The sequence below is a fragment of the Plasmodium fragile genome, assembly GCF_000956335.1.
Source record: "Plasmodium fragile strain nilgiri unplaced genomic scaffold supercont1.16, whole genome shotgun sequence".
NCBI classification, from domain to species: Eukaryota; Apicomplexa; class Aconoidasida; order Haemosporida; family Plasmodiidae; genus Plasmodium; species Plasmodium fragile.
Window position 1 is genome coordinate 698 of NW_012192596.1, and position 20,277 is coordinate 20,974.

The following is a 20,277-nucleotide window of genomic DNA, read 5'->3' on the forward strand; positions in this document are numbered from 1 at the left end:
AAAACAAGCGGCCAAGTTACGGTGAAAAATTCAAAATTCAAAATTCAAAAAATAAAACATACACAGGAAAAGGAAAAATTAAAGCGCAAAAAATGAAGTACAAAAAAAAAAAAAAGGATACATTCACTTATGGAATGGAAAAAAAAAAAAAAATTATTTGTGTGGGTATGCAAAAAAAAGGTGCATCCGACCTGAGGGACAGTAAACTTCTTAATGGGGACAAACAAAATAGTTAAAAAGAGCAAACATATCATCTCGCATGGCAGCGTTCTTCTCCAAGGTAGAAGCACACATGTGATAATGTCCTAGTCGAATTGCTTGAAAAAGTGCAACATGCTAAGAAGCGTTTGAGGAGGGAGAATGGACTTACTCCAGTCGCTTGTAGAGCAAATAGTTCTTTTTCATATGACCCTTGTAACGTGTCTTTATGAGGTAAACATAATCATCACGCATTTCCTTGAAGTACTTTTTAATTTGCGCTTTGTATATACTGATAAGTTTGGCAGTCAACTTGGAAGTGGCTCCATTGTCGTTTGGGATTTTAAGTTCGTCATTTGTGAGTGAAAATAAATCTAACTTCATCTGAGCAATCATTTTTGATAGTTGCTTTTTCTTGAACTCGAAAAAAGAGTTAATGACGCTAACCATAGGTACTCTTTCCAACTGAGTAAGGGCATAAGATTTGACAGAAGGATCGTATTCGTTGAGCACATAATCCGTTCGTGTGATTTTTTTTTTGTCATTCTGTAGTAACGCTTCAATGTGAATATCGGAGAGTAACCCATCTCTTGGCATTAATTTCATTAAATTTTTCATGTGTTCATGTATGCCGGATATAACTGCATTGTAAATGATTACGTTTTTAAAGCAGGCTCCGTAAAGTCGAGTATATTCCTTAATATAGTTAGTCATTCCTTGCAAGGAGCCGTAGATAGTAGTATGGAGAGTAACATATCTGTCACAAACACTTTTCAATGCAAAGAAGGCGTAGTTTCTCTTTAGGTGGTACATATGTTCAAAAATCCATGTGAGTTTTTCGAAAACTGCATCTGGCGCATTCTGGATATCGTTAAACAGTTTGTTAACTAATTTTCTGCTTTTGTAACTCAACCCATTTTGAAGCAAATATAATTTTGATTTCACATTGTTCAGAACAATTTTAATATCCTGGGATGAATCCAGATCATCATAAATCAAAGATTCTAGGTGACAATTGATAGACTCTTGCATGTATTTTGTAAATTTCTCTTCATACGCAACAGGGTCGTGTCCCATAAGTGTCGCGATGTCTTTTTTTTTGAGAAAATCTTCCAATGTCTTAGGATTTAATAAACAAAAATTGATGTTCTCTAAAGTGTGTAAATCATGTTGTACCAACTTGTAATTATCTGCGAGGGTCACATAATCTAAATCCGTTTGATATCTTAACAAATCATTTTCAATTTCGAACAACCTGACACGATACTCACCAAGGGAACCAATCATATTTCCTAGTTGTGTTTTATTGTCTGGTAATTCGAAATCAAATAATCCGAAATTTTTTAAGCATTCATTATTATGGTCTACGATTTTGGTCGTAATCTTTTCCTTTTCATCATTCCTCTCTAATTCTTTTTGTAAGTTTGCAAGGTTGTCGAATAAGAAGGTACTGTTGGGGCAGGTGTGAAGAATGGTTGGTGGGTAGGGTTCATATTTATGAGATATGCCTAAATCTTGCATGATTTTTTCGTGGTTTGGGACAGCTTTATTAATATAGGTGTCCAATATTATTTCCTTTTTCATCGGTTCTATTTGTTGTTTAAATGGGTTTAAATTGCTCAAGAATTGTGAGAATCCACCTTTAATTTGGACATCTGTATGATCATGTTTTATAAAATCCACACCTTTATCTTCAGCGGTGGGGTCTGGCCCGCTGTCAGCCAACAGTTTTAATCGCTCTTCCTTTCTTTTATCTGCAATCTCTTTATGTTCGTCACCCAAATGTTGTACTTCTTCTTCCTTCAACTTTGTGTATTCATTTGTCAAAATGTCCATTTCTTTATATAACTTTTCCAGGGGGTGTTTAGTTGTAAATCTATACATTTCGTTTTCGAAATCCCTGGTGCCAATACTGGTAGACATGCCACCGTCATAGGATGAATATTGTGAAGATATGCTGCCTGGCGATTTGGGTACCGACCCATGGCCTGAGCCTCCTCCTGAACCTGATGCGGGCGACTTGTGGCCGGAACCGCTGGAGTCCGAATCTCCGGAATTCGATTTTGGCTTGGCCGTTGTTCCCTGTTGGTTCTGTGCGGCCATGAAGTTCCAATCTGCTTTGGACGCTGTAAAAAGGGGGAAGGGACAAATTGTAAAAATGGGGACACATTTGTGAAGACAGGGGGTCCCGCACGAAGCTGCACTAAGGCAGAACAACACGAACTCGTCGACATAGCCCCTGCTCTCGTGAGCAGAATCGGTCGAACATATAATGTACGCGAACGGTCTTCTCATTTATTCTTTGTTTCAATTACATTTTCCTGATTCAGAACCGGATCCATCTCCGTTTACACTACCAGAATCTTTGATGGATTTACTTTCCACGAATGATATATCTGACACATTTTTCGTCCACGTATTTAAAAAATTTGCATCGTCTAACTTCATCCACGAATTGATATCATCCACGTTAAATTCTTCGGCCGCCCTGTGGTTGTCTATTTTCCTTTCCCCATTTATATGTATTCCAGAGGAAACATTTTGGTAGAGTGCGTAAAAAAGCACTAGCAGGGAACCCGTGTAAGTTATCATTTTTTTCAGCCCGCGATGTGATTATTTTTCTGGGGGAATTTGTTTTATGCGTATGGCATGGGTGTGTGTGCATGTACGTGTGTACCTTTTTGCGTGTGTTTATGCCGCTCAGTGTTTGAACAAAAAAGATTAGTCACAGTTGACAGTCGCGTGTCGCAGGTGGTTGTGGTCGGTCACAGGTGAACACAATTCAGTTGCGCTTGTCGCTACGAACCATGGCACACGCAAAATTGAGTTAAACACAAAATCGTAGAAAAGACAAGGTGGATGAAGGGAAAAAAGTTAAAGCGAAAAAATTAATACAAAAAACAAAATAAAAATGTTTGGAACGCCTGTCACCAATTTGTTCTAAAAAATGACACAAATGAATGAATTATTTAGAAGAATAATTCTTTCACGAAAATTGCACAACTTTTTAAATGTGACAAAAGAACAATTTATTTTGTTTTTTTTTTTTTTTTTATTTCAACATTTTGACGAAAATAGAACATATTAACAATATGTGGCAATTTTATTTTATTTTTTTTAACTTTTCTAAACATACACACGTACGTATTTTGTCATGTGAGCGTTTGCATAACAGCACATTGCAGCCGTGCATGTGATTGCTGGTTTGTGATGACATCGCATTTCTGCTTCTGAGTGCATCTCGCACGTAGCGTAGCGTTCGCTTGGTAATTTGCCATTTCGCCAAACATTTGTCCTTTGTTGCGTTTTTAAATATGAAAATCTCCATGGCCATATTTTTAAAGCACCGCATAATACAGAAAAGCGCAAACGACTCGGTCTACGTCGCATAGACAACACTGCTTTGGTCGGGGTCTTTTTTTTTTTTTTTTTTTTCCTTTCAAAAGCAAATTACCGTATTGTTGGATCGTTATGGAAACGTGTTCGCGCACGTGCATATTTACGCATGTACGTATTTACACATTTAAGCATTCTATAAGAATCTTTTTTTGTCCTTTTTTTTTGTTCGCGTCTACATTCTGGTGCTGAGCAGTGCATACATCTTTCGCAAACATAAAAAAATGTTGCGCCTGTAAATTATAACTTTGTCACACACAGTCGAAATGGAAATTTTTTTTTTTTTTTTTTTCAACATAGGAAAGTGGGAACATTTTCATTTTTTTGTGTTTGCAACAAATTGTGTACAGTAAATTTTTAAAACGGTCAGTACGAACTATGAGCGCGCCAACAAATGGCATAATCGGCATATGATGATAAAAGGAAGTTATCTTGAAAAGCGTTCACGCTGCCTGTGGATTATACTCGCTGTGTGAACATGCCCGATAGCGCATTAACTCCGTTTCACTGTTCCGTAACGTTGGCAGTGGCGCAGTTTGTCTCACATTCTTGCCGCATGGCGGAAAAGGTATCAATTGGGCCAAAGGAAAAAAAACAACAAATAGAATCCAAACGCTGATGTATGGCATATATGCACACACATTTTTGCCTCCCCCAGTCGGCGCATAATGACAAATGCTCTTTACCCAATTCACTGCCGACACGTAGTGACTGCGCTTCGGAACACTTGTGTGAACATATACTGAAGTGCGCGACTTAGCCATGTTCTCGCAACGATTTGTTGCGCGGTCAACTTGCGGGGAGGGAAACATTCACCAGCAGACGCAGCTAAAAATGAAATATATATTTATATGAACATTACACACACGTGTATGTGCCCCTTCATCGTATAAATCAAGTTCTTTTTTTTTGTTAAAAAGGCGTTATGTTAGGAAATAACATTTGGTTGACCAGGAACACGTAGCAGTATGTTTGTATCATCCGCATTTTCCATTGTCATTTCATTATTGATACACACATCGCTGTTTAAGACGCTGTTCACCTTTTGTGCACATAGCAACCATGTCCATTTGTTGGAATTTTATTTTGGATTTTTCTTTTTTCCTTTAAAAGGCGAAGCGAAAAAAAAAAACGGTAACCCATTTGGGAAAAATGGTACATAGACACGTATGCATACATCACAGTAACTGTGAAAAAAAAACAAAAAACAACACAGAATAAAATCAGCCATATACATTAGCACGTGCATTCGCATTCGCAACTTTTACTGAGTTAACTCATCCTATGTTTTCATTTATCTGTGTAATAACATCCTCTTATGTAAAAATGGGAACAAGGGACTGGAATAGTCTGTAGTGCTGGTTTAAGCTGGCTGTCCCTTTTTTAAGTTCGAAGAAAATAATTCACAATTGAGCTAAATGGCAAATTATGTGCACACTCATTATTAATGCCGTATGATATATGCCAGCTCTTCACGTAATTTTTTTTTCCCCCCCTTTTTTAAGAAGCCTTACTTGTGTCATAGTTTCTGATATATGTACCCATATCCTACACTGTGGTTCACTGTGTGTGTAGGCCTTGTTGCTATATATGAAATGAACATTTTGGGTTTTCCGAGCTAAGTGGGATTATACCGTAACAAACGAAGACAAACCAAAAAAGGACAGCTCGCTGCACGGGCTATTTTCATAACCGGTATCCACTTTTTAGACCAACGTTTTATTTATTTTTAGTTTGGTGCTTTTTTTTTTTTTTTTTTTTTCTGTTTTTCTCCCTTTCCCTTTTTCTTTCTCTCTCTCTCCCCATCTCTTTTATATATACGAACACGGCATTCTCTGCTTTACTTAGCATAGCTTAACTTCTTCTGTTTCCTTTTTTCTTTTCTTTTTTTTTTTTTTCTTTTACCAACTAAGTTGCAATAAATGGGTGTTCGTTCTTTAGCCCTGTTCCTAGACACAAATCAGGGGTGGGAAATGGAAGACCGACATTCGATTCTGTCACTAAATAAATTATTTCGTGAGGACAAAAGTGGACAACAGAGTAAACAATGTTTTGTGCCCCTAACGATGAGCCACACATATTGACACTTATTACGCAATTCCTTAGCAGATCAGCATGTTCTTTTTGGTTTGTATTTTTGCAGTATATATTTTAAGCGCATTCGTGTGCACACCTATTTATGCGTTGATACGCAACACACATGGTGCGTGCGCATAGGGATATAAGTTTGCATACGGCAGTACGCAAGGATGATTAGTGTACCATGCTCCTTTTCTCCTTTGCTATTTAACCATTTTGCTGTTTTATTTTTTGGAACAGATATAACTTTTGTTCTTCACCGTCCTTAACCCTCCCTCTTCTGAAGCACACCAGAGAAAAGAACAAAGAAAGCCAACATTTGTTATCCCTACAAAACGTATAGTCCACATTGGAAAAGACGAAAAAAAAAAAAAAAAAAACAGAGAATAATATATACAAGGTTGAATTGGTTTTATTTTTACCTAATTCCGCCTATGTACATGTTCATGAGTAATTGTTAATAACTGTTCTCAACCTTTTCGCAATTGTTCCTACTTGTTCGTTATTTCAAGCTGTTCCTTTTTTTTTTTTTTTTTACATGTGTATGGCCAATAAGCACACTTAAAGCAAGCGTAGCAAAATTGGTTCGCATGTTGCGAAAATTATATCTCCTTCTGCGGGTCTATTGTTGTGGCTTTCCACGGGAAAGAACTGAAGAGAGTACGCAGCTCACGAAGGCGCCAAGCAGTAGCTACGCGTAAGGATCTAGTGGACACGTAAAAAAAAAAAAAAAAAAAAAAAACACAAATTGACCATTGCACCTTAAGGGATTACCACCCAGTTTTTGTGGAAACCTCATAATGCATGTAAATTTTGGAATTGCAACAATTTTTTGCATACATGTTTTGGTAATATTCTTTTTAAATTAAAAAGGGCAAAGCCACGTGAGGGGAATGCCCTGTGTTCGTTTTCGTCGGGCTCACGTGACCCCCCTTCTGCAAATGTTCTTCACCATTGGGAAATTTGCTCCTGATAACGCAATCCCGTACATTTGCGAACGCGCTGCAGAGAGCGGCTTGTCCAGGTGACTTTCCAACGCCATATCGCACCCCGTGGCGGTATTTGGCTACATTAGGGTTATACTGGGCGAATGCCTCCCTCACGTGGTCGCCTCCCCCTTTTCCCATTCGCGAATATGCTTGATTAACAGAACGCAACGGACAACACGGGATGCAGAAAACATACGGCAATAAGTGAGAGACGATCGCCACGCATAGCGGTATATAGCTACATAATAGCGACGTGTAGCGGCGTGAGCACAAGCCTAAGGTACACCACGCCAGAGTGGCTACACTACCGCTAACCTACGAGGGATGGGAAAGACACATGCGGGGCGACGTTGCACGCCCTGGAAAAACGTAAGAACGTTAAAGAATTGCGACGCGGATTTGTTATTTTGTCACGACTTGACCAAGAGTGTCCAGCACAAATTCGTCTTCTTCGCACTCAACTTGCTATGTGTGAGTAAGAAATACGAATTGGTGTTTATAACGTACGGGCAGTATATCTACGTATACGAATTGAAAAACTTCCTGGAAAATAACATAAACATTAACGTGGACGTAAACCCTAACCCTAACGTTGCTGTTGGCGTTGAGCCGAGAAATGAAAATGGCAGAGACAACGTTATTGCCAATTTCTACAAACAAGAAATAAGCCAGAATGACAGCAGCTTTAAAAACATAAATAAAATAAAGTACGTCTACGATGAAGTGAAAAATGATTTAAGTTTGAAAGCGATGAACATTCCTGCACCGACACTTATCCTGTCCCCACACGTGTATTCTAAAGGATACGTAAATATCAAATGTGAAGAAAGAGACAACTCAGATAAGTCCCTTCTAATATCTGTTGGGTGGTCCGAAGATACCAGTGTTTATTATGTACAGAAAATTGTTGAATGTATTAATATAAAGAAGAAATTAAAACATATTTTAGAACAAAGGTTATTCGATTTGAAGAGGTATGACGACAATGAGACGACGGAGGCCATATATTTTAACGATACACATGTTCCTCCATGTGTGGACTCAGTGTTTCCAACCTCGTTCAGGGACTCCTATCGCCTCTTAAATAAATTAAAAATTGATGAACATGATTTTATTCTAAGTTTAATACACAACAATCGGTATGCAAATGGATATTCCAAGGAACTCCTAGAAATGTTTGAATTGTCCAAATGCATCAACAATTTTGATCATATAAAAAATAAAGCCAAACAGAGGAGAAGCGCCCGTATGTACAGAATGCAGTTGAAAAATGAGAGCACAGTGCACAAAAGAAAAAAGCGACTTAATGATCGGGCCTTCAACCTTCACGTAACTTCTAATCTAAAGAAACCCCTCTTAAAAACGAAGAAAATAAATGTCTGCAAAAACGGATTTTATAAAACATGTCTATTCGAAAGGGAGACCCGCGGAGTGGTATCGGGAGCAGTGATAGGAGGAGCAGGTGTATGTCGCAATGCTGGTGCCCTAACTGTGTACCAAAAAAACGCATTCAAAAAAGGGCCGTATAAAATGAAATACATCTGTTTATTGAGGTGTCCAAGGGACGAACCCATGGGGAACCCCAAGAGCGATAGTGCACAGAATCCAAACACACGAAGTAACATCAATGGGAACAAGAAAAAATTTAAAATTAGCGAAATATATAGCAGTCTTGAGAGCGCTGAGGAGGACGCGTATGATGCCGACGACGGAAGGGAAGATGGGTGGCTCAACCTGCATGATAACCACAGAATGAGGAAAAAAACAGCAGGACAAAATTTTACAAAAAATCATCAGGTTAATTATGTACTAGGCAATGATGCGAAAGAAATTGAAGAACTCAACTTTTATACAAAAATGAGGAACAATGTCTACATGGGTTACAATCAAAGAAATAACCTCATGAGATTGAATGACCAAAATGAATATATTAACGCAATTAGAGACGAGACTGAATTTGTGAATACATATATTAAATCATCTAGTGATGAAGAGTGCACAGGACACTTATCGTCCAAACTGAGGCTCAACAATTGTAGCAGGAAAGGCAGCGGCCCGAAGTTTTACCGTCATGGTGATTTGCGCATGACACTAAGGAGGGGCCTCCATATGGCCCAACTGATGGCGCAACGGAAAATCAAGCGGGTGGCAAAAAATAAAAAAAGGGTAAGAGATGACGATAACATGGATATGTGCTGTGGTAGTAACAGGCGAGGTTGTGTAGGGGGTGCTGGAGGGAGGTTTTCACCAAATGCGTGTTACAGAGGGCGAGCCAAAATAGGTATTAAAAGAAAAAGAAAAAAAAGAAAAAAATATCATGGAGATGAGAAAAAAACGCAGATAGAGCGATTAAGGAGGAATATCAAAAACTATAATTTACATGTAGAGCGATTAAATATATTGAAGAAGGAAAGAAAAAAATTTGTAAACTTTTGCAAATTGTACATAACACATGTGCATTACGAAGAATTCAGCAATAAGTTAGAAAATTTCCTAGACCCAAGTGTCGATATCAAGTACAACAAAATTTGGAAGCAGTTCAACATCTTCAGCTTTAATCTCTTTAATGTAGATTACAATGACAAAATTCTAAAGTCCTCACATATATACGTGCAACCAGACATTGTCTTTAATAACAAAACTTATATTCAGTCAGACACGTCCACATGGGCCATTTCGTTTAATTTTACCAAAAATTTACTAGCCATTGGGTCGAACACACACAATATAAATATTTACAATTTGAACAACTTTTATTATTTTAGGAGAAGGTATGACTATGATGATGCTCTTAACTTTTTTAAAAATGCTTTTGTGCACAGAAAGGTTAAGGTAAATCGCTTGTTCGTCAACAATGACAAGGACCCGTTTTATTTCGATAGCACTGATGCGGAGGAAGATCACTTGGGGAAAAACAGAAAAAGTAAGAAAAGGGAAAAGGAAGCGGAAAAGAAACGAAAAAGAAAGAAGAAAAAGGATACAACGGAAGAAAAACACGAGATAAGGGAAAACAAGAAAAAGAATAATCATTTCTCGCCTCACCACCACGGTAGGGATAAAACTTGCGATCACATCATTTGTGTGGATCATTGTGAGGGAAGCGAAGAATCGTCAACCTCGGTGAGCGCCAGTGAACAGGCTAACAGAAAGGGGGACAAACGTTATCAGCCAAATGGTTGCCACTCACCAAAAGTGAAGAAGAAGAGAAAGAAAAGGAAGGAAAAAAAAAATAAAAACGATTCAGTAATTTTTCGTAATGAATATATTAACCATAAGGACAGCACGAGCAGTGGATTGCCCTCGTCAAACCTCTCATGGGAGGAAGAAGTAGGACACAAAAGACACAGCATAACGAACGGAGAAGAGGAACCCATTCATTTTTATTCCAGTGAGAGTGCCCCCCTTGACAAATGGAAAGACGATTACTTGCTCCATTTGCAGGACGGTGAAGACATCAGTACATGTGCTGCAGATCAAGCGGCGAGGAATAACAGTAGCCGAGATGGACAGGACAAAGCTGATCTACATATGGCATCAATCCCCCAAGCGAAGGATCCCATGAGAGGTATCTGCCCAATGAAGAACAAAAGTTACGTCACAAAGATTAGCGTGAAAGACCGATTTAAGGAGGCGAATTTGCATAAAGCACTTTCGTCCATTATGCATAGAAGGAGCTACATTCCGATTGACTTGGCCCAGTTTTTCCTCAACAGAAAGGAGAATCTAAAAAAAATGCTTCTGACCCTATCGTACAATTTCCCAAGCGATGCAATAATTTTGTTTTTAAAGCAAGCATCCATCGGGGCACAGATTTATCACATGAAGTGGAACATTCATTGCAACATTGCGTTGACGATTCATAAGATGAAAAAATTATATGCTAAAAGATTTGGCTCTAAGTACTGCCGCAATTTGAAGTTGTTTCACCCCCAAATGGTCATAATCAACAACAATAAGTATTTGAAGAATTGGTACATTAAATTTTTACGCAGGAGCATGTCGAGGTATGGCGTGAGAGGAGCGCACGTAATCAATAAAATCCTGAAGAGAGGGAAAAAGCGGAAAACCAACTGGGCGAAGGGTGCCCACGGGGAGAGACGACACAATTATTTAGACATCCTCAAGGGTGAACACGTGGTGGAAAGGACCCCAAACGCAGATCTGCCAAACGGAGAGCGATCACTTGAGGGGCCGCCCTCTCAGCACACCCCTGGAGAAGCCATCGATGCGGCTAAGGCTGATTCTGGATCGGCAAGTACAACCAGCGAGGATGAGGTCGGTGTGCACAACATCATTTACAGAAAGACCAAAAGTTACAACATGTCAAAGGTAGAAAGAATATATGTGTTGTGCGATCCACCGAGTGCCTTCCAGAAAGGGCAAAATGGTAGATTGCGCAACACAAACGTTGATGTACATGAGGATAATGTAATAAAATGCCATAAGCACTTGTACAGCTACAAAAGGGCAAATAATGTTTTAAAAAATATTAGCAGAAGATTCAGAAAGTTTATCAAAGAGAGGCACAAATTTACCTTTTCCTATACAAAACCGCTGTTTTCAAATGAGCATTCCATCTTCGTGGTTCTAGATAAAAGGAGAAACAAGGGGGAACTACATTGTTATGATCGGGTTGCAGGGAAATATGTGGAGGAACTAAAAATGGTCGTGAAAAGCATCCAGAGACACTCGGTAGCGGGGTTGTTTTTGAAGACGCACGGGGCCATTCCCACGGGTGAAGCAACAGAAGAAAAAGCTGGCGCATCGGTTGAAGTGAATGGAGCAGCCGAAGCCGCAAAATCATTCAACGGAGAGGAAGACCCTATGAGCGAACAACGAACAGTGGAGCAAGAAGTGAACTTTGATTTTTACAACAAAACCATACTAGTAGTTTGCGAGCTCAAAGACCACAATAATAACACGCTGGACATTATGCACTTGACGAACGACCCGATCGAAAGCGGTCCGAATTTTGTCGAGGACGAACAACCCGGAACCACAAAGGAAGATCGTAGTAATTATTATTCCCTACGGTTTGATGAATGTGGTGCTGTGAAGGGAAAGAAGCAGAGAATGCAAAGAAATGTCCAGCCCAGGAGTAGTAGCGATGCAAGTAGCAGAAGTGGCAGTGGCAGAGGGAGTAGCCCCCTGTCCAGCAATGCAGAAAAGACAAAAACGAAGAAAACGAAAAAAAAAAAAAAAAAAAAAGGATGCTTAAGAAACGTTATGGCAGGTAAAGCCCACATGAATGGAATTGTAAATTATACCATTGAGATGGAACTGGATAATCTATATAGAAACAACCGACCCAAAGAGGATAAAAAGGAAGAAATGAAAGTGAAACGTGTCATGAATAATTTGCTACTAAATTTGAAAGCCGAATCAGGTTCGAACTCATCCGAGTCAGCTAACATATCAGAAGGTAGCATGCACAGTAGAGGAATAAATTTTCCTGCATATATAAATAACAACACTAGCCAAAGTACAAACAATTTTAACCGGTTCATTAACGAAGGTTTTTTGTCAACAGCTCGGAGTCGTCTCCTAGGGAATGGGTACAATTCAGATTTTTCAAACAATGGTCTTCTTGTTCGTGCACTACACAATTATAGGATGGTGAGGAGTAATGTTTTGCACAACATGAGGAATAACATACGAAACAATCGACCTAATCGTCCCAATCGATCCAATCGATCCAATCGAAATGGCGCTGGGAATGTACCTGACATGAGAGAAGACTTCATGAATGAAAGCACACAGAGAGTTCTAAATAACATGGTGAATGCTACGCAAAATATATTAAACATTAACAACAGCATTGGGAACATAACCGGTAGACCTCCTCTCACCATTCGAGGACGGAGAAGTTATTACACGTCTAGGGCAGTCACACAACAGGCATCTAACTTGAACAACAACGAGAACTTGATCAATTTAGACGGCCCATCTGCGGTCGATTCAGCTGCCTCTGTAGCACGCCCAAATGAGGATAGTGAATCTGAGGAAAGACCCGATTTGGAAGATTCACAATTGGATAACCAAACATCCGGGGAAAGTATGCATTTGCCAAGAGTGGGCATAGAGGACACAAGAACAGAAGGAAGGGGAACACCAATTAACTCGTACGCAAGTATAATAATTAGAAACCTGTTGGCATCCAACCCAGATAGAATTGAAGCAATCCAGGATGGTTGGAGGTTCAGAATAAACACAAGCAGTCTCGATAATATATATTTAATATCTAGAGCAAGTGCAAATACAAATACAAATAATAGCACTTCTTCTGTAGATAATAACGCGGATAGTAGAAACTCTCGCAATTCGAGGGATGGCCGACAACAAAATGAACACCTTTTCCTCAACGTGCTATACAATAACATTTTAAATATGAGGGAGTCGAACCGGAACAACTCTTCCTCACTGGCCCCCAATGTGGGCAACTGGACTTCAAACGTAATGAATAATTCGCAAAATAACAGTCGCAATTTAAATCAAGAGTATAATTCCAGGAGAAATTTGCGAAACACTTTTTTTAATGAGCTAGATTCCTTTACCGGGAAAATATCCCCCATGATGTTAGACCTAATGAACAACAAAAACTCGGAAAATGTGAAAATGGAGGGAGAACAAGGAACCATGCAGTGCTGTATGCGTTTCAGAGAAATCCCTTTTGGCTTGAAATCTGCCTCCATGAATGATAAATATGATGCCATTGTTCGGTACGTATATACGCTTCCCCAAAGTGCTGATGAAATAATGTTGACTCATGGTTCCAAGTCTGATTCTTTTTTCGACTTTGTCATTGTGTGTGAAGGTGTGTGTGAGAAGAACGAGAGGGTAGATCGCGGGAACCGTGCGAAGGAAGCACCTGACGAGGAGGGCAGACCGGCGTGGGACATGGATGATTCGCAGGAAGTAGCTCTTAATATGGGGGACGCAGTGGCAGCCGTGGCAGCAGCGGAATCAGATCGACTGCATGGGATGTTAGGGGAAGAAGGAACGGACGAAGAGACGGATCAAATGACGGAAGAGCAGGACGAAGAGTACGCAGATGAAGAGGAGGAAGACGAGGAGGAAGATGATGAAGAAGAGGGAGAAGCGGACGAATCAGAGGACGAAATCATCGAAGAACCTACGGGTGACGTGGCGAATGACCAAATAGACCATCACGGCAACGCGGACGATTCCGCAATGGAGGAGCCACTGGGAGAAAGCCGCAGCAGCGGTTCACATAAAACTAACCCTTCACAATGGTCGATCGTGAAAGACAGTTTGAGAAAAGATAGCGTTACGGGTGATGTTCGTCCCGGAGGTATGGCATTGGAATGCGCGGAGAGAGATAGTCCGAGGAGGGAAGCAGAAGAATATTCCAAAAAAGTGTCCCACAGCAGCGATAACAACGTAACAGATATGAAACCAAATCTGAGTTCTGCTTCCACATTAGACATGGAAGATTCATCGTACGAGTCATATTATTCTTCGTGCAGCAACACCACCAGCGATTTTAGCAACATATCGGAATGCCTAGTGGATGAATGTTCGGAATGCGAAAACTTAGACCTGTGCTTTGAGGGAAGCAACATAATCAATTTCAACTCAGCTTATCGATTCTTGAAGTATGAGGGTTCCAAGCTATACATAAATAATTGCAGCGTCAGCATAAAGAAGAATAGGGACAGTCGTCTGTCCAAATATTGTTTAAAGCGGAAGGTTGCTCATCCAACAAAGGAGAGCTGTTACCAGGGCGGTAACGGACACAATGAGTGCACACAAATTGTTGCACTAGGCGTCAACGATTTTGAAAATAGTTCAACGCATCTTAACAAGGAGAAAGGGCCGATACGGGATGAAGAGGAGTACGAGCCATTGTGGATGACGAACTGGGACAAAGACACCCCAAAGTGGAAGGAAAAACCATGTAAGGACAAAGTTATCATTACATCTAAGTGGTTACATAAAGTTCTGTTGCAACAAAATTGCTACCTGAATGAGGAGAAGAGGAACAAGTTGGAGATGGTTTTGAAGGGACAGAGAATGATGGAAGATGAACAGAACAGGGGAGAAAAGGATCAAACCTCTGAACAAACAAACAAAGGAACACACAAGAAAAAAAAAAAAAAAAAGCACGTCAAGCAGGATAAACCCATCAAAAAACAAATCGAATATTTGAATGTGCTGAGAAGAGACGAAAATAACGAATCAGACAAAAGTAATGCACTTAAAAAGGACCGTTTCTTTAACACATTTTTAAAATATTACTACTCCACTATCAAGGAAGACAAAGGGGAGAGAAAAAAAAAAAGAAAAAACATCTACACAGGGGATGGCAGCAAAATGAAGAAGAAATATTATGATTATAATGTCAGCGCACTTGTACAATACAAAGCAGAACAAGTAAGAAACAGTCTTTACAATGATAAAAATGCTAATTATATGTTTAAATATTTGCCTAAAAATATGATTACGAGAAAATTTTGCAATAAGGTAAGAATGAGTCCCTCCTATGACGAATCAAATCGAATGAGCGAAGTTCTCTGGACCTTTTCAAATGTGACATTCTATTCAGCGGACTGGTATGACATTATGTATAAATTATTTTTCGAATTATCCTCTAGATTTTACGAAATTATTGTAAAGCACCACAAGCATAATATCCCATGTGTGAAATTTTCTCCAGACGACAACTTCCTTTTATCCTGCTCGGTGGACAGATCCCTGGTTCTTTGGAACCCGTTCAATGTGAAGAATTATGACTTGGATAGGAACTACAACATCTATGACCATGTGTTTCCGCCGAGGGAGGATAGGAAAAGCAGGGAGCGACACAGAAATGTGAGCGTGGTGCGCGAGAAGGAAAGGAGAAAGTTGAAAAAGCAGAAGAGTCACCATCGGATGTCATTCAGCCTCTTGGTCAATGAAACAGTCCAAATAAACTACGGAGGGAAAAGAAGTGCCTTTGAAAAAGTATTTCATGAGAGCAAAATATACAAATCGATTAGGGAAAAGGAACTATTATCAAACATGAAAAAAAATAACATTCTGTGCAAACAGGAAATGAAACATATGGGATGGAGTGGTGACTTCCTGTTGAAGAAGAATATTCCGAAATGTGATATTCTTACGGACCTATTTTACAAAGAAAATTTTTTCATAGGACAGAGACCTAGTTTTAACTATTGTCTTTATTTCCCCGCTGGCAATGTAGCTATGGATAATTTCTGCCCCTTTTTTCAAAAATATTCTTTTTTCCAATTATTCAGTTGTTCCTTTTTCAGTGCGAAGGGGAATATACAAGGGGGCAATCTACACTCCCTACGTTCTTACCTATACAAAAGAAATATGAAAAGAACGGAATATGTCCAACCAAATAATATCCAAACCATTTTCAACATCATGACTGACAAGAATGTTAAAGCAGCTTCTTTCTCTAAAAAAAAAATGAAGCAAATATATTCGACCATGAAATATGTATGTAAGAATTTGCTAAAATCGTATATCGTTGTTTATCCGTTGAAATATGAGGAGAGAATATGCGACCTGGAAAGTGTGAAATTGACGAGGCAGCGTTTAACACGGGATGTGTGTGTTTTGACAGACTATGAATACGGTCATTATGCCAACATGGTCACCTCTACGTGGAATGACGCACGTGCAACGCCAGGGTGGACGGAGGATTTCTGTATTAAGTCATCTCGTACAAAGAAAGACAAAACAAAGAAAAAATATTACACTCGTAGAGAAAACAAAAGAAAGAATAAAAAACAGAAAGGAAAATCATCGCTCATTGAATCCGAATCGAACAACGAATCGGATGACAGCTGGGAAACGGATGTACATTCTTCCTCGTCCTGTGTAGAACCAGACAAAAAGAACTGGAAGTGCGCAAAGGCAAGTGATTACAATACGGAGGAGGGAAGCGACGACTACGACGAGGATGATGAAGATGATGATGAGCTCGATGCAGATTACCAAAAAAGGAAGAAACATGAAAAATCGTTGTTTTATAAATACATACGTGGTATAAGGAACGATTTTAGCTTGCACTTTTTATCGGGAAAAAGAAAAAACTATGAAGAGAATCCAAAGAAATGGATTCCACTTTTTGAAAAGCTAATTCATCAGTACGCAGATTTGAAGTTCTGCAAAAGTATGTACCGACACGTCACATGTAAGGTGCTATCTGACTGCATCGCCAAGTTCGAGGCGTCCAAGCCTAAGCTGTATTTCAACTTTCACATCACAGCAAATTATCAGGAGTCGAAAATTCTGAGCGAACTTTTGCAGAACTACGCTGTCTACTTCGGATCCGTGGGAGCAGGAAGTGGCACCAGTGTAGAAATGAATCAACAATTCCAGTCCTACTTAACGCTTATCAAGAGGACGGGTAGGCTAGGCGGAGGTAGCGGGAACAAGCAGGGTGAGACGGAGGAGGAATCCCCAGAAATGCACTCCAAGAATGTGGGATATACAATTATACTGAAAAACAACATTTCGAATTTCCACAATGTGATAAATAACATAGTGAACATTTCGCATAGCAATAGGATTATCAACCATCACAAGTACTTTCGCGAAAATAATATGTACCAGAAGCACACAAGGGAGGCGGGGATGGCGGATCATACAGAGAAACGAAGCGGGAACACGAAGCATGACTCGAAGAAAAGCCTCCTTGAAAATTTGTTCGACGACTTAGAAAATGAAAGCACCGATTTCTGCTCCTCCGATTCGCTCAACTCTGATGCAAATTGTGGAAAAGGGAAAAGGGGGAAAATGAGCAAACTTAAGATGAAGAGAAATGAACGAGACGGCAAACGAAATGGTTCCACACCGAGGAGGAAGGACCTGGAGGATGTGCTCAGGAGGGAAGACAAAGTGTACAACATATGCTTCCTGAATGCAAGAAATGACAACTACAAGATTAAATATTTTGAAAATATAAACGTTTTGCAGAATATGTACAGATACTGTGGGAAGGGGTTACTCGTGGTGAACGTAAAGTACGTGACGGATGAGGACCCGGAAGATGTAAGCTACACCGGGGGAAGCAGTCCAATGGGAGATGACCCAAATAAACGCGGGAGCGTCATATTCCAGACGGACATACACATTTGCAGTGAGAAGAAGACAAAAAAGAGGAACAAAAACGAAATTGAAAAAAAAGTACATTACAAGAAGGCAAAAACGATTATTTTTATTATACGAGTGAATTTACATGAGCTGAGAAATTACCAAAGGAGGAAAATAATTTTCGAAGAAAAATATGTTAAGAGTACATTTTACATTAACCTCAAGGTGATGAAATTATTTTACCAAATAGCTTTAAAAAATTGTAAATTATTACACAAAACGGAACATGAGGAACATGATGAAAAAGTGAATGCAGAGAAAAAAAAAATTTTGAAATCATTTTATGTGAAGGAAAGGTACTCCTTCCTTGTCTACTTGACAAAAAACCTATTTCAGAGAAGAAAAAAATATCCTTTAACCCCAAGGCGTATATGCAAATACATTGTGTGGATAAGAAATATCATTTTGGACACACGCTTGTTTGACCATTATGAAAATTGTAATAGTGATTTGCCACAAGTACAATCAGATTATCGTTTTCTGTACTCCCTGAATTTAGACCTTCCAAAAAAAACAACTTTATTCAAGCTCTTTTTCCTGCTGTTGCCAAAAAGAAAAAGAGACATGATTATGCTGAACATATCCATGTTAAGATTTTTGTACTCTCATTTGAGCAGGGACTGGAAGAAAAGAGGCATACATTTCACCTATGGTGAGAAGAGGGTAAGAAAGGAAGAACAAAAGAAGAAGAAAAACAAAACCTGCTCTTGTGTGAAAAAACCTCAAGCAACATTTAATTCAGTAGTTGATAGGGAAGAAAAAAAACAACTCAGTAAGTACATAATATTATCTGCAGATAAACATAAGCTATATTTGTCAAAAATTAAGTTTACAAAAATTACCAAGAATTTTTTCACCACCAGATTTGTGCGCATACTTGAATTAAACAAACCAGTCGAACCGAAATTGCCCGCCGCATACAAATCGTCTCGCATTAATTTATTGAAAATCATATATGACAAATCGTGTATAGTGCTGGCCAACCAGTACAGCAATCTCATTTTTGTCTACTTTGCGCACAAGTGTGTTTACACAAATTCATACTTCCTCATCCCCTACTTCACCATTCCGCTGTATACAGAGCGAATAGGAAGAGCACTTATTCCGGTGAGTATAAAAAAAAAAAAAAAAAAAAAAAGGGAGGACGTACAACGCGCGGGTTTACAAAGGTGGACGAGTCCGTAACAGAAGTACACATGTCTCGCTGATTTTCAATTAGCGCTAAACACATTGACGCTCCGATAAGCGCGCAAGAGAACAAAAAAAAAACGAGCGGCGTTTAGTGTGGTGCTGAAGTGGGAGACCGTCCGTTGTTCTGCCCCTCCACGTGCGACCAGGGGGAACTCATTCCTTTTACCCTTCCTTACTCCGTTCCGTTATGTATATATATGTGTATATTTTCTTTGCCCCCCTTTTGCAGAATTTCAGCAAGGACGTCTGCATCGGAGACAGGAAACGTCTTGTGAACAACATAAATTACAACTTTCGAAAAATCTTGGCCGACAATTACAAGGATATGGACGAGGAGCTGAACTTTTTCATCGCGGGCTTAGATGTCATATACCTAAAAGGAAAAAAGAACGATTTCGAGTTAAACGTCTTTGCAATTTTGCTCAACAATATTTTGTTTTGTTACAAATTGAATTTCCAGTATTATTAATTTGTCTACTCTTTCTTCTTTTGTACACAACTCCGTGGACGATTAATTCGACTTCGCTTGCGAGTCGCGCTCGACATGGTTTATTTCTCCGTTGCCATGTTCGTGCCAGAATTTTTCTCCCCGTTTTTGTTCTTCCACCCAAGTGAAACACACTACTTTGTTGAAATGTCAAATTAATCTTAATGACCACGTTAATGACAGTGTTTATTATTATTTTTTTCCCTTGTCCTACCCCCTTTTACACAACTACAAAAGACAAATGTCTGCATGATGAGCATGCGACAGGGGCCTTCCCTCGCGTTTGTTTAGAATGCGTATATGTATTGTCTTTTTTTTGTTAATCGTTAAATCACACTCAAGTATTCTGTGATGGCATGCCTAGCTAAGTTGTCCAAAAGCATTCCAAAGCAGTGATAATTTTTTTTTTTTTTTTCTGCCGATGCTATCTACAGGGTGGAAATTGTTTGGAACTTTGTCCCCTGAGGAGACGCATTTTTTCTCCTCTAAATTTACGCATTTGTAACTGAAAAAAAGAAGGAACAACGCTTAATCTTTTAAGGGGTGATCTACCACCATGCGCCCACTTCCAAGCCTTGCACAGCAGTAAGTGGCGTTCCCTTCTTGGCAAACCAACCTGGCGTAGAAGGCCGCCGACGGCGAAGAGTAAAATTTCTTCAAATGGTTCTAACAGAAAAAGTATTCGTTGGTTTATTCTTAATTTACATTTTCAAAAACAGAAAACTTCGACCACATGCAGTGTCTCGTTATTTTACACATGCAAGTGGATACCAAATGGTGAAAATGGAGAAGCGTGGAGGAGGGATG

General features: G+C 39.3%; 2 protein-coding genes across 2 annotated transcripts; one reads left to right on the forward strand and one right to left on the reverse strand.

The window, feature by feature from the left end:
- Positions 1–366: 366 nt before the first annotated feature.
- On the reverse strand, positions 367–2,790 carry AK88_01762 (uncharacterized protein; the record flags this gene model as incomplete). The annotated part of the gene is made up of 2 exons (XM_012479397.1): positions 367–2,324; positions 2,514–2,790. The coding sequence occupies 2 exons, from the start codon at positions 2,788–2,790 to the stop codon at positions 367–369; spliced, it is 2,235 nt and encodes a 744-aa protein (XP_012334820.1).
- A 4,196-nt stretch (positions 2,791–6,986) lies between these two features.
- AK88_01763 (uncharacterized protein) lies at positions 6,987–19,452 on the forward strand (the record flags this gene model as incomplete). Its single annotated transcript, XM_012479398.1, has 2 exons — positions 6,987–18,899; positions 19,213–19,452. The coding sequence occupies 2 exons, from the start codon at positions 6,987–6,989 to the stop codon at positions 19,450–19,452; spliced, it is 12,153 nt and encodes a 4,050-aa protein (XP_012334821.1).
- Positions 19,453–20,277: the final 825 nt, after the last annotated feature.